Genomic DNA, 14929 nt, shown 5'->3' with positions numbered 1-14929 from the left:
ATACTCAGTATTTGACAAGATTACAAATTGGAGCCTTCACTTCTGAGGGTTTCATCTTGTATGCAAGAATACCAAAACTTGCATTAGGTTTCTCTTTGTTCTTATGTAATAAGTTCTTATGTAATAATCCTGGAGTTCACTTTCATAACCAAACACAACAAAAAACTGTAATATCTATGGTTAAGAACAGTGCACTGTGTGTTCAGATCTAAGTAACTGGGGGAGTGAGATAATACATAAAATATATCAAGCAGCAGCAGACAGGGCATGTTAATACACTAACAGAACACCAGATGCAGGGGAAGAACATAATCTTGCTAAACCTTAACGTCAGCATTGTGAAACAGTTATAAATCAGTGAAACCAGACCAGATGGCCATATCTTCCATACTGTAACTTTTTTTTTTAAATCAGGAATTTGGTTTCTCTAAGTTCCAAAGTTATCTTTATTTTTAATGTTGAATTGATAGAGGGACCTTGGAATACTTCATAGATTTTAAGAACAGAAGGGACCATTGTGATCATCTAGTCTAACCTTCTATGTTACACAGGCCATAGGACTTTCCCAAAATAATTGCTAGAGCAGATCTTTTAGATAAACATCCAATCTTGTTTTAAAAATTGCACAGTATTCCAGCAGCAGTTTCACAAGTGCCAAATTAAGAGGTAAAATAACCTGCTACTCCTAATTCAGATTCCTCTGTTTATGCATCTGAGGATATCAGTAGCCCCTTTGTCCACAATATTGCACTGGGAGCTCATATTCAGCTGATTATCCACCATGACCCCCAAATCATTCAGTCACTGCTTCCTGTACTGTAAACATGGCCTACATTATTTGCTCATAGCTGTATATGTTCACAATTAGTTGTATCAGTGACCTTTCCTCTTCATTATTTACCACTCCCTCAACCTTTTTGTGTCATCTGCAAAGGTTTCCAGTTGATTTGGTTTTATTCCAGATCTTCAATAAAAATGTGAATCTGTTTTGCATTAACTAGAATTAGTAGTTGGGTACAGTTAATACTGGGGTATAATTAACTATACAGGGTGAATTGACAAGTAAACTAAGGAGAATAAACATCTGCCTGACTTGCAAAAATCTGTATAGTTCATAACTGCTCTGAAACACTACATCCTCTATAAGATCTGATTCCTGGGCTTTTAGAACTTCTTCGATTCCCAGCTAAGACTACTTTTTTTGTTTCTCATCCAGCACAATGGGACCCCAATCCTGATTGGGACTACTGGAGGCTACCATGATACATATGCTGCTCCAAATTGTTAAACTTATTTCACAAATCAGCCGTAACCTTAAGGAAATCCCAAATAAAATTTTAATTTTGCAAATAGATATTAAAAACAGCCATAACACATTCCAAAAGGATTTTGGTTTAAAGGTTAGATTAATGTTGGAAAGCAGAGTGGATTGATTTAAATCAAAGTGACACAAATCAAGTTTAAATAATTTAAATCAGCAAGCAGAAAATTTTAATTTAAATCTATTTTAATCTTATTTCGCATTTGTCCTTATTTTCGTAATAAAAAGTTTTTCTTATTGGTCGGTAACCATTCAAACATGTTGATTTGCAAGTAACTTCCACCTTTACACTAAATATGTTGGTACTTTTTGCTGAGGATACATATCTGTACACTTTGAGCTATGTAATTGCAATTAATTCAGATTATTAACTTTTACATTTGTTAAAATGGTGACGGATACATTTACTAGACTTGGGTAAAGCCCCATTTGGATGAAAATTAGAATTAAATTAAAAATGCACAAATATCACTTTTTAAAATTTTTATATTAAATCAAACTAGCTTAAATGTGCTGGATACATAAGAAAAGGGATTTTTCAATACAGTTTTGATATACAAAACTAAGTGACTTATTTAACAAAAGTATTATCTGTACCTAGTGAGTTGAACTGATTGTTTCTGGTCACCATATCCTTCAAGATCTTAGAACTAGTAGACAAAATCCTCTCACACCTCACTTTAATTCATGGATTGAAAGAGGAAAACAAACTTTACTGCTTTTAACTCCTGGTCTGTTTCTTAACTTTGAACTAGTTATTGAACTGAACTAGTAGAACAAGCTGAAAAGAAAATATTTCCTATGCACCTGCAGAAGAGGCTACTGCTGTCGAAAGCTACTTTAGCACTTCAACAAAACATAGTTCCAAGTGCTTGGCCAGTGACTTCCACCAACCAGTTCAGTAGCTTCCCCTTTCCCCCTCCCCCCTTTTAAAACTATGGCAGCAAAGATGTACTCTGTCAGAGAAGAAACTATATACTGGCATGTGTGTATTTAAAAAAAACAACACAAAAACAAAACCCTTCCTTAATAATTAAAGGCTAGATCCTCCTGCTTTCCAAGTGTGGGTCAGTGAGCACTGCGTATGACTGACTCACTCCTCCCCACTCCAGCAAAAGGTCATAGCAACTTTTCCACATCTGCCCTGACCAGCCAGGTAATGGTCTCTGTATCCTAGATGAGCCTGAGACTGCCTCCGCATCTGGTATATAGATGACGCAGGTTCTTAGATGCATTAATTGTCTGTTTAATATGTCAGTCACGAAAGCCAAGAGCATACTACTGTAACAGTTTCTTTCAAGTGGCAGTGTGGTTCCTCCAAAAGGAAGGAGAAAGTGGCAGAATGAGTTAGCATTATCTTAATGACTAGATGGGTGTGTTACATTTATTTTAAGCTGCATAGTCTGAAAGTCAACTATAATATTCCCAAGCCATCTTCCTTAAGAGTATTTCAAGAAAATCAAAATGCAAGTTCCCATCCCTGAAAGTGTGAATTGAAGTCCATCTAAAACTTCCTCAGTGTCCTGAAATCGTATTGAAAGCTTCCACGTTTTCATTTAAGAAGTGCTCTCCCACAAAATCAGTCAGTTGCTACTATGGAAACTTCCACTTCTGTGCCATTATTAAAGCTGTTAAGTGGGAGGAAAGGGTCACTCCAGGCCTATTCTTCCTCTGATTCCCTTTTCCTGAACTCTAGAACAGTTAGTGAAAAATCTAAGACCTCACTGATTTGTACAAATATTTTAACATGCAGCTTGAGAGTATTCCTAAGCAGGAAAATAATAAAATTCCAGTAGGGAGCCTCAGCTTAAATCTTAACAGAATGAGGGACTAGAGCAGTGATACTCAGACTGAGGCTCTCAAGCCACCAATGGCGCTTGAATGTGTCTCCTATGGCTCTTTGCAGCACATGATCTTAAAACCATAACCACTCACTATGCTTTTACTATATTAACCAAGTGTAGTTGATAAAGTAATACTTGCACAGTCATTTTGCTGTGTATGTGTATATAATAAAAATAGTAAATGAAACAATGAATTCACACTATTGTGACTCTTGGATAATGTTGATCACTAATTTGGCTCCTGAACCACTGAGGTCTGAGTATCACTGGGCTAGAGTGTCAAAACTGCCAAATCCAAGCTCTGCATGTTGAGATACTGGCAGTGAATGTTCAGCTCAGCTGTTGCCACCTCTTACACAGAGACAGACAATCTAATCTTCATCTCTTCATTACTTGCATCTGAAGAAGTGAGGTTCTTACCCACGAAAGCTTATGCTCCCAATACTTCTGTTAGTCTCAAAGGTGCCACAGGACCCTCTGTTCCTAATCTTCATCTGTTGCTCTATTTGATATACATGTGCATAGTTACCACAGTAGCAGTTGATGTGGGATGCAATCAGTAAAGAATTAAAGCACAGTAACATAGTTACAAGCACATGGTTTTATGGAAGAAGCCTTGTCACTCTCTCTTTTTTTGAGATTACAAGTTTGGTTGACCAAGGTAACTGGTGTACTTCTATAAGGCATTTGATTTAATACTTTAGTACTATACAGAATCTGCAGCACATAAAATAAATCTCAAACTGGCTAGCTCTTTAAGTGGGGAATCATAGTCTATTGGGAGGGTTTCCAGTGCAATGTGTTCTTAGTCCACTGCTGTTCAATAACTTATCAGTGATCTGGAAGTGAACAGTCATTCCTGGTAAAGCTTGCAGATGATGCAAAATTGGAATGGTAAATAACTGGTCAGTTCCACAGAGTGATCTGAACTGGGCTAAGCTGGGCTCACTTGAATAACGTCTTTTTATGCAGCTCAAGGCAAAGTTGTACATCCAGGAACCAAGAAAGTAGGATGCGGGGCGGGGGGGAAGTATTTTAGAAAGCAGTGACTGGGAAAAGGACTTAGCCCAATATCATACTGTGAACTTGCATTCAGTTGGTTAAGAGCAAATGCAATCATTAGATGAATAAGGAGTGTAAGGGATATGGGACTGATGTCTTGAACAATTGTTAGTTATTAATTATTCCTTCTTGCCCTCAAATTAGAAAAGCTATCTACCTGTTTATCTCAAAATAAGATCTACCTATGAGGACAATAAGAAAACGGTTCACATCATGTGACAGTAAGGACCCCACAGATCAGCCAAGGTTGAGTGTTCCCCTCTCCAGTTACAGAGGCTAAAATAGCTAAATAAGTATTGTTAATCACCTAGGCAAGAATCTCTCCTAATATGCATATGTATAAACCTCTCTCTCTCTCTCTCTCTCTCTCCCTAGTTAAAAAGAATTCCGAGTTTCCAAACAAAAGTGGCCTGTTGCACATTGAGTGGGTCAAGAAAAGAGACGGGTGGGGAAGCTGCAAGTTGAACTTAGAAATGTGGCTATAAAATTGAATGTTAAATTGGGCTGTTACCCCCAAGAAATCCAAGCCACATGGTTTTCATCCCAAATTATAAACTGTACATTGTTTCCTTGTAAATCAAATTTATTGTGAATCATCTTTCACCCCAAATTAGAAATGGCACATTTGTTTGCATTGTGAGTCAGATCTATATCCTGTATGTGGGAAATGTCCTCCATATTTAGAAGATTACAATAAAACCAACAAGATCCTTTCAAATTGTTGAGCTCTTGAAGTACTAGGAAATGACTGACACAAGGAAGGAGAAATGTAAAGATGTACAGCAGGGTATAACTTTGGGATATTAAGAGAAATTGCTTAGAATGGGGGATCCCAATTTGTGCAGGCAAATAATGAAATAGTTTTTGAAATGACTCAAACTTAAAGCCTCTGTTAAGAAAAGGATTAAAGACATTTGTTATACACCAACAACCATGTACTAGATACTAATGGAAGCAGCAGAGAAGTAAAGCTCAAACCTGAGTACCTACTTGCTATGTGTCCTATAGGAATTGGAGGGTGGCCCCCTCCAATGAACACTGAAAGGAGGGTGTATAAAACTGAGGTCACGGTGTACTCAGAGTTGACAGAAACTAACACAAGTGGCTGCAGAATCCTAAATGCAACCAACACCCAACTCAGTCATGTGGAAAGGACTCTCCCTCATCCCAAGGTTAAGAGGATAAGCAGAGGTGGTGAAATTTCATTTCAAACATGGTATTTCCCCTTCTATTCTTCAATATAAATAACTGTAGGTTACCTTGCTGAATCTACACACTCTAGTGAGTCTCAAGTAATCATATCTAAGATCAATTTGTTTGGATTGCTAGAGGAATTAGAGATTGAAAAGAATTGTTTTAAGCAATTGCTTTTAATATTCTAAACTTGTCCCTTTTGGACTAGTCTAATAGAGGATTGTGGTTAGTGCCTTAAAGACAAGCGCACCTTGGGAAGTGTGTTTTAGGTACTAAAGAATTGAGACTTGTTGCTCATAAGTAAATGTAATAAGAAATATTGGTAATTTGACTGGTCGTTAATATAATTACTGAGCCTCAATTCTAGTCTGTGATAATTGCTTGCAAGACTATTGTGTGTATGTGGTACACACAGTTGGTTGTGTCTGTTTGAGAAATGAACTGTTGATTATATACTAATGTGGTTTTGGGTAATTTGGGTAATTAATAAATTGTTGGTTAAAAATAAGCAAATGTCCTAATGTGAGAGATACTGTTCAAGTTAAAAATTGACATGAAAAGAACTCAGTGTTTAAACTAGTATTCTAACACTTTGAAATTATCCTATTAGATCAGGAGAGGGTAAACTACAGTCCGTGGGCTGGATCCGGCCCATCAGGGCTTTCTATCCGGCCTGCTAGATTGCCAGCCCTGTGGTGCAACAGGACTAAGGCAGGCTCCCTGCCTGCTCGCAGAAGCAGCCAGCACCATGTCCCTGCAGACTCTGGGGGAGTGGGTGGGGCAGAGGGCTCTGTGCACTGCCCTCGCCTGCACGCACTTCCCCCGCAGCTCCCATTGGCCAGGAATGGGGAACCATGGCCAATGGGAGCTTTGGGGGGGGTGGTACCCGCAGGCAAGGGCAGCGTGTGGCAGAGCTGCCTGCCCCACCCCACCCCCAGGAGCCACTTCCTGACATGCTGGCCACTTCCAGGAGCAGTGTGGGGCCCGGGCAGGCAGGGAGCTTACCTTAGCCCCTCTGCCACCCTGGAGCTGCTCGAGATAAGCACCACTGGGCCGGAGCCCACACCCCTCCTGCACCAACTCCATCTTGAGCCCCCATCTGCACCCGTCATGCAGTCCCTCCTGTCCTCTGCTAAGAAAGGAAGAGAATTTGCTTTTTCCTTTAACATCTCTCCCAGAAGGCCTAGCTTGTACTGACTTCTGCTTTTTGCAAGGCACAGCTGTTTAATCCATTTTCTACTACCCTAAAGGCACATGGCTGTCAGCTATTTTTTCCAGGCCAACCCCAGGCAGTCTCTTTGGGCTAGGCTTTTATTAAGCCTGGTTTAGCTGGGGGTACAAGAGAGGGTATATAGTACCTCAAACTTGCAATCCTCCCTAGAGTTTGTAAAAAATCATGTAGCATCTACTTACTATATAAGACGCTTTCTATATTCACTTAAATCAACATTTCTGATGGCAGTGAACACCAGGCTTATGAAAAATTTGTTTAAAAGAAAATACATTGAGTTATTTCACATGGAAACAGGCCAGATCACTCATGTTGTAGAAAGACCCTTTCAAAGGCTGTTTACCACTGTATTCACTGTTTCATAGAACACCCCTTTACCCCCTCCCCCCAACAGATAATGCTTTTTTCAGTGCCAAGGCTGATCTAATATTCCTCAGGAATATTTCTTGAAATATGGAGACATGCACCATGTCATTTGTAAGATAAGCAACTTGGTTAGAAAGCTGTTACCTAGCCAACATCACTAAATGACTTCTCAAAAAGAAATGATCAGTTATCTGGCAGGTCTGTCATGACAGACTGTTCAAGATTGCAAGCTATTTATGAAATTCTGAAGTTTTACTCCTTGAGAATCTGATTAAAATTCTGATTGATGTTGTGCCATGATAGTAAGCTCTAGAATACGATTTAGTCGCTCTCCCATGTATGAAAACTATACATATGTAGAAGGGCCAGGATTTGAAAACAAGTTACAGCTTTTTGGCTTTACAGTAGTTTCTTGGGGAAGGCTAAGAGGCCTTAAGTTTCAGTTATTTACCACTGAGGTGCCTATATAGCAAACTGCAATGATATGTCTTGTTTTTGTAATCATAGGCAGCAAAACTCCTTTATGAATCCCGGGACCAATAACAGCAGCAAGTTGTCTGAGATCTGAGGGAAGAGACCAGCTCTTTGAAAAACCGCTTCTCACTTTTTGCTAGTTACTTTGATCCATGTAATTGGTATTATGAACCCCTCTCTACCCCAAATGTGGTTCACTATGTAAGCACTGGCAAAAGCAATGTGAGTATTTTGGAACCATGAGTATTCACTTATCTAGTGTGCAATATGTATACAATTAATGCTTTAAACAGCCTCATGTTTAAGACTTTATATTATTTTGTTAAGTCTTCGTATTGGCACTTAATATGGAAAATGAAAGTATGACCTGCACTACAGCTAAAATGTATAGCACAATTTTTGTAGTACCAATTATGTATACTATATGTATTTAATTTGTTGGCTACAAACAGCAAACAAATGTATTTGTAAGTCTCTTCTACAGAGAATAGCTTTTTGGGTATAGATCTCAGGTTTTTTTCTTATCCAAATGTTGAAGATCAATGTACAATGAAATCTGCCTTAGATACCCTTTTATAGAAATAATCATTTTGGGTTCAACATGTGATCAAACACTTTAAAGATAAGTTTCATCAAATACCACAAACTAGCTTGTATGAACGTGACCTTTTGGAGCCACCCTTATGTAGGAAAATATAAGCTTCCCGAAAATGATTTTGAAGTTTTATATTCATTTTACTTGTGGTAATGATCTTTTGCTAATTAATCAGATCATTGTAACTAATGTTTGGACATATCGTATACAGTATTTTAAATGTACAAGTCTTATGGATCAGATGAATTCATACTTAATGAAAATAAGCAAAATGCTCAAGATAGCATTCACTTTAACTTGCTAAGCAACTTAAGCTAACTTTCAACCTTAAAGACTTCAATATTCTTGGTTTGAGTGGAGGAGAGAATAAAAGGTTATTTACAATACCCAAAAGTGTTCTATGCCTCCTGTTTAAATGGTACGGTCTGTTCAAGCACTATAGCATGAACTAGAAAAATCTCATGTATTCAGCTGTTCTAAGAAAACAGCTAGGAGTTTGCTGGCTGTACATGGTAATGAATGAAGTTCAAACATTCAGACTGGCCTTGAAGAACAGAGGCCAGCAGCGTAAGGTGAAAACAGTTTAAGTGACAGGGCCTACCTAGTCACAGAGCAGCACCTCAAGCATTTCTCTTTGTACAGCCAAGATAACCTCTTAGTAGGCACAAGTGGGTGTGCAAAGTACTAAGTTATGACCATCACTCAGTGTGGATTAGTTTTTCAGGTTAGGTGGACAAAGGTTACAGTACTTTGCCATTGCCTAACATTATTTTAAAATAAACACTTCAAAATGGAGCCATGCCTTGGCAGTATTTTATTATACACTCATCCAGAGAACATGTAAATGTGCATCATAGGCTCTTGAAATTGTCACATTCATGTAGCCAATGTTCTTTAACAATACCCTTTCACGTTTCATCACCACAATATATACAATTAATGTTAAATGGTGGTAAAAGCAAATTACAGCACTGCATAAATGATATATAAATTATACACAAGACTTGTACATGAAGAGTTAAAGCCAACTGGCCTACACTTTAATGGAAGAAAAAATGCAAAACACATGGCTACAACTTATGAGAAATTCAAAATATATTTCTGGTATATAAAACCATGTACAATTAACTCCAGTGAAGTGCTTTTTTGTTTTTTGCTTGAAACTACACTATAGTGGAAAGGTTATTGCATAACACATCCTGGCAATAGGTGTTGGACTGCCAAGAACCACAGAAACTGTCCTTACCAAAATAGCAAATTATTGCCATTCTCAAATCCTCAAACTCCTTGTTTCTCTTCCTCTCAGACTCTCAATATTAGTACAACTAGCTCTCCACTTTTTAGTCCTTCAACTACTCAGGCAGACTTCAAGTTAGTGTACCTCTTAACTTATCAGACTCTTACCCTTCTCAACTATTGCACTTTCATCCATGCAAACATACAAATCCTTTAATCTTACTGCAAATCCACTGTTACATGTTTTGTTCCAAACAGACAAGTTCACAGGTTAGTGGGAGTGGGACCTGTAATTTAAATTAGTAGAGGTAAAACTCGTGTAAGAAGCTGAATACCAAGAAAATGAACAAGTTAATTAGTGTAGGGGTTTTGAGAAGTATACAAAAACTGTAGTTTTGATTCTTTTAGCTTGTCATTTAAATGCAAACAAAATCTAGATCCTAGCATCTCTAAAGCTTGTTTGAGCTTTGTAAAGGGTATCTTTACACTACAGTGACACAGCTCCAGCACTGCTGCTGTAGCATGATGCTTCCTCTAGTGCAGGAAGGGGTTTTTCCATTGCTGTAGGTAAACTACCTCTCATTCAATAGCTGCATGTATGGTAGGGGTTAGGTTGACCTAACTGTGATACAGGATGTAAAATTGTTCACAGCCCTGAGCAATGTAGCTAGGTTGACTTAATTCTTGTGTAGAGCAGGCCCTAGACTAGGATTTAGAAATAAAGATGTTAACTAATGTTTTAAATCCTAGAGTATATAGAGCCTTGGTGACTGCTTATGCACTTAACATGTGAAAGTCTTCTCTGCAGCATACACAGAATTAAGTCAGTAATGAGTAAACAACATTCAATGGTGTCAAAAAATATCTAAAATCTTGACATGAGACAGTTATTGTGGGACTAGAACAGAGTGGACAGCACATCTGCAATTTGGAAATTACATTTGGGAACATTTAACACAAGAAGCTTCCACCTATGGACTCTTCTAAAAGAGTATTTTTGGTATTTAGAGTAGAGTTGACAAAATACTGTAGATAGGTTATATGGAATGATCTTCATTTACAAACTGCAGATTTTTAAACCCTTGCCTGCTGTCCATTAACAAGAGAGAGCACCATTAAAAACAAAGATTATAATTTTATTTCTCCAGTTGAAATGTGATAGAAAAGGATGACTCCAGTGTGGGCTTAAGCTTCCAGTTACCAGCCATGTTTTGCACTGCCAAACAACTGAATTCAAGCAAGGGTTCGCTGCCTAGGCTTTATTCTTGGATATAGCTGCAAAACAAAATCAAAAAAGTTAAATACCCAAGCTTTAGGTATGATAATTAGAAAATCAAGTCTAACACATAACCCACTTACAGCCAAAAGGCTACTTCTGATTACCTGAACGGATTGTACAGCAAAGGGTAAGACATTTCATTGACATGTACTAAATAGGTCCAGTGGACAATGACATTTCTTTAGATTACAAAGTGACATGCAAGTCTGAACAATTCAAGAGGAGACTGTTAGAGGCTTGAGTTTCCTTACCTAAATAATAACTAATGCTATTAATTATTTTTATTTCCATCCTTCAGCAGGTGGCAGTAAATGGGTATAACTTTCCACCACTTTATGCAGTCAAAGTGAAACTTTACCTGTTGCATAATTCTGATCTGCATTTTGGCCACATCTACCGTCTGGGCAGGTGAACAGAACGCACACTCCCACCAATAGTGATCCATGCCACAAACTTGTTACATCCCAATTATTTAAATATCTTCATGTACCAAATATCAAGGTTGCTCACAACAGCCACCATGCTATACTTAGGGAGCCAGTTTTATCCCTTTGTTTGATCTCATGGAAAATATCACTATTTAATATGATGCTAAAGATCAATTAAAAAGTTATAACCTAAAAAAACTTCAGGCAGCCTAATGTTTACTGTTCTGTTTACTGTCCTGGGTTAAATTCCTAACTACGGTATTTTTTCTACAGCAATAATGCTCAGAGAAAGTGCACTCAGGCCCCAGGAAAGAGGGATTGCCTTCTTTGTGTCACTGCAGCAGTGATTTACCTAGAAGTGGCATTGATGGGATCTAGAAGTTCCCTCTAGTCTCCCACCTAAGGAAAAGTGTACCAATAGGCCAAGTTCAAGGGAGAAGAAAGGAAGAAGCTTAAAGTAACTTACCCCCAAAAGATTTTTAGGCACATAGCCTTCTTTATCATTGAGTCGAGCCCACCACCATTCTGTTTCATTATCATCCTTACGTCTCAGGATAGTAATGGCATCTCCTTCATGGAATGACAACTCATCATTATTCTGGGCTTCATAATCCCATAGAGCATACACTACTCCTTTGTTCATGACTCCCAACTTCTCCTGTACTCCTGTTATCAAGAAATAAAAGGTAAACAAGAATATTACAAATGGCAAAGTACCTTGACTTTATCCACTTGGGATTTTGGGTCCTCCTCTCCAGTGGAACAAGCTGAGAGACTTTCATTCTGCTGCAATTTGACTGTCAGTGTTTCCATTATAATTTTTCCCCCCCCAGAAATTTAATTGGAGATTAAAACCTGATATGGCATAAAACTTGTCACAGAAGGTTCGGAACAAGTTTTTTCTTTTCATTGCATGTGTATTTGAGAATTAGTTGGCCTTACTTTAGTTGAAATAAGGATGCAAATTAGGGCTGTCAAGTGATTTAAAAAATTGCAATTAATCATGCAATTAAAACAAATCAATCACACTTAATAGAATACCATTTAAATAAATATTTTTGGATGTTTTCTACATTTTCAAATATATTGATTTTGATTACAACACAGAATACAAAGTGTACAGTGCTCTTTATTTTTTATTACAAATATTTGCACTGTAAAAAACAAAATAATTTTCAATTCACCTAATACAAGTGCTGTAATGCAATCTCTTTATCATGAAAGTTGAACTTACAAATGTAGAATTACGTATAAAAAAATAACTGCATTCAAAAATAAAACAATGTAAAACTTTAGTGCCTACAAGTCCACTCTGTCTGAGCAATTGGCTGAAATAGGACTAAGCAGTTTGGTTAAATTTGCAGGAGATAATGTTGCCTGCTTCTTGTTTACAATGTCACCTGAAAGTGAGAACAGGTATTCGCATGGCGCTGCTGTAGCCGGCGTTGGAAGATATTTACATGCCAGATGTGCTAAAAATTCATCTGTCTCCATCTTCAACCACTATTCCGGAGGACGTGTGTCCATGCTGATGATGGGTTCTGTTCGATAACAATCCAAAGCAGAGCGGACCGACATGTTCATTTTCATCATCTGAGACAGATGCCACCAGCAGAAGGTTGATTTTCTTTTTTGATGGTTTGGGTTCTGTAGTTTCCGCATAGTGTTGCTCTTTTAAGACTTCTGAAAGCATGCTCCACACCTCATCCCTCTCAGATGTTGGATGGCACTTCAGACTCCTAAACCTTGGGTTGAGTGCTGTAGCTATTTTTAGAAGTCTCACATTGGTACCTTCTTTGCATTTTGTCAAATCTGCTGTAAAAGTGTTCTTGAAACAAACAGATGCTGGGTCATCATCTGAGACTGCTATGACATGAAATATATGGCAGAATGTGGGAAAAACGAACAGGAGACCTACAATTCTTCCCCAAGGAGTTCAGTCACAAATTTAATTAACTTTTTTTTCAAACGAGCATGGAAGCATGTCCTCTGGAATGGAGGCCAAAGCATGAAGGAGCATACAAATGTTTAGCATATCTGGCATGTAAATACCTTGTAACGCTGGCTACAAAAGTGCCATGCGAATGCCTGTTCTCACTTTCAGGTGACATTGTAAAAAGAAGCAGGCACCAGTATCTCCCATAAATGTAAACAAACTTGTTTGTCTTAGCAATTGGCTGAACAAGAAATAGGACTGAGTGGACTTGTAGGCTCTAAAGTTTTATATTCTTTTGTCTTTGAGTGCAGTTATGTAATAACACCAACAAAAATCTACATTTGTAAGTTATACTTTCATGATAAAGAGATTGCACTACAGTACTTCTATGAGGTGAACTGAAAAAATACTCTTTTACAGTGCAAATATTTGTAATAAAAAATATAAAGTGAGCACTGTATACTTTGTATTCTGTGTTGTAATAGAATTCAATATTTGAAAGTGTAGAAAAGCATGCAAAAATATTTAATAAATTTCAATTAGTATTCTATTAGTGCGATTAATCATGATTAATTTTTGAGTTAAGAGCATGAGTTAACTGCGATTGACAGCCCTAGTGCAAATCACTCATACTAATCTCATACACATTCTCTAGCACAACAGGTTTAGAGTTCTTAGGTCTTCTTGCTCCACATAGTTATTATAGCATTTGCTGTATACATCATCACACTGCAAATCTGCCTCAAGGGGTATATTAAAACCCTAATGAAGCCTTTACACTCTTTTTGGTGTAAGTTAGAATCTTAATTTTATTTAATTGCTGCTTCTAGAAAGATGCTTCTCTTGTGATATATGCACTGAACTTAAAAGCTGTAGGTCATCTGTCTCATTAATTCAGTGACCAAAACATGAATAACTATTCATGATAAGGAATTCGAATAAAGTTTAGATCTTCAGCCTCCTGGTATGGTCTGCTAAAAGTTTGGGATATCCTGACAAAATTCCATGTGAAATTTACATGGCAACATCCTTCTAACTCCAAAACCCTATCATCATTAGAACTGTTTCCTAGGAAGGAAGGAAGAGAAGTTTAAAAATCATGCACAATGCCATAGTGAGCCAGTGAGCTGACTTGAAGAGGGAAGGATGACATGGTCAAAGAAACAGCCAAGAAAATATTCTGGCACCAGTATTTTGAATGGATGAGGTTGGGGGAAGGGCAATGCTAATTTCAAAGACCTATGTAGAGGATACAGAATTTAACTAGCAACTTGGTAGTCAGGACAGAGAAGAAAGGTTGAATTTCAGAGAAGTTTTGAAAGTTTGTAAAGGGAATTATCAAGCATATACATTTAGCAACTTACCGTACAGAAACTGGGAACACTGAATATAACCCTCCTCCATCTCCTCACACTTGTCCGCAGCAGTTTCTATATCACTTATAGTTGAAGCAAAAATTGCTGCCCCGGATTCTACAAGTAGTTTACAGAGATGAACACTATTGCAAGAAGCTGCACAATGCAAAGGCGTCCTGAAACAAAGCCAACATTTAGACATCAAAATGGGCCAGGAACCCTACAAATCCAACCTCCAACAAAGGGTTCAGTCATCCTTTAGAAGTTACTTTTGAAAGACAATTATGTTTTTACTTGTGCCACAAACATTCTCCACATAAAAGTTAAATAAATAACCCAGATGAAATTCTGACCCCACTGAAACAAACAGATTTTAATGAGAATGGTAAGTTTTCATGACATTTTGGAAGTCTGCAGTATGTTAGCTTTAAAGGGCAGAGAGGCTTGTGCTGGTGAGAGAGTAGAGAGCAAGGCAAAAAGGGCGAGAAATAGCTCAGCAAAGCCAGCTCTCTAAATTCCTCACATACACTAAAGAAGTGCTGCAGGACAAGGAAACGTTACTCACCGTGTAGTAACTGGAGTTCTCTAAGGTGGGTTCTCCCTGTGTG

The 14929-nt window shown here is 37.9% G+C and overlaps 2 protein-coding genes across 17 annotated transcripts in view; one reads left to right on the top strand and one right to left on the bottom strand.

The window, feature by feature from the left end:
• ZFYVE21 (zinc finger FYVE-type containing 21) overlaps positions 1 to 8473 on the top strand; it is a 31904-nt gene extending 23431 nt beyond the window's left edge. For all 4 annotated transcript variants that reach the window (XM_034767897.1, XM_034767893.1, XM_034767895.1 and 1 more), the window contains one exon: positions 7526 to 8473. In XM_034767897.1, the coding sequence (XP_034623788.1) occupies positions 7526 to 7561 (36 nt within the window). In that variant the 3' untranslated portion in view covers positions 7562 to 8473. The remainder of the gene's footprint in view (positions 1 to 7525) is intronic.
• Positions 8474 to 10438: 1965 nt separating this feature from the next.
• PPP1R13B (protein phosphatase 1 regulatory subunit 13B) overlaps positions 10439 to 14929 on the bottom strand; it is a 103399-nt gene continuing 98908 nt past the window's right edge. For all 13 annotated transcript variants that reach the window (XM_034767871.1, XM_034767880.1, XM_034767868.1 and 10 more), the window contains 3 exons: positions 14331 to 14497; positions 11497 to 11696; positions 10439 to 10598 (listed from right to left, as the gene is read on the bottom strand). In XM_034767871.1, coding sequence (XP_034623762.1) covers positions 10557 to 10598; positions 11497 to 11696; positions 14331 to 14497 — 409 coding nt within the window. In that variant the 3' untranslated portion in view covers positions 10439 to 10556. The remainder of the gene's footprint in view (positions 10599 to 11496; positions 11697 to 14330; positions 14498 to 14929) is intronic.

Source organism: Trachemys scripta, chromosome 4, assembly GCF_013100865.1.
Source record: "Trachemys scripta elegans isolate TJP31775 chromosome 4, CAS_Tse_1.0, whole genome shotgun sequence".
Lineage (NCBI taxonomy): Eukaryota > Metazoa > Chordata > Testudines > Emydidae > Trachemys > Trachemys scripta.
Note: the sequence above shows the minus strand (reverse complement) of the source record. Positions and strands in the feature narration are given on the sequence as shown.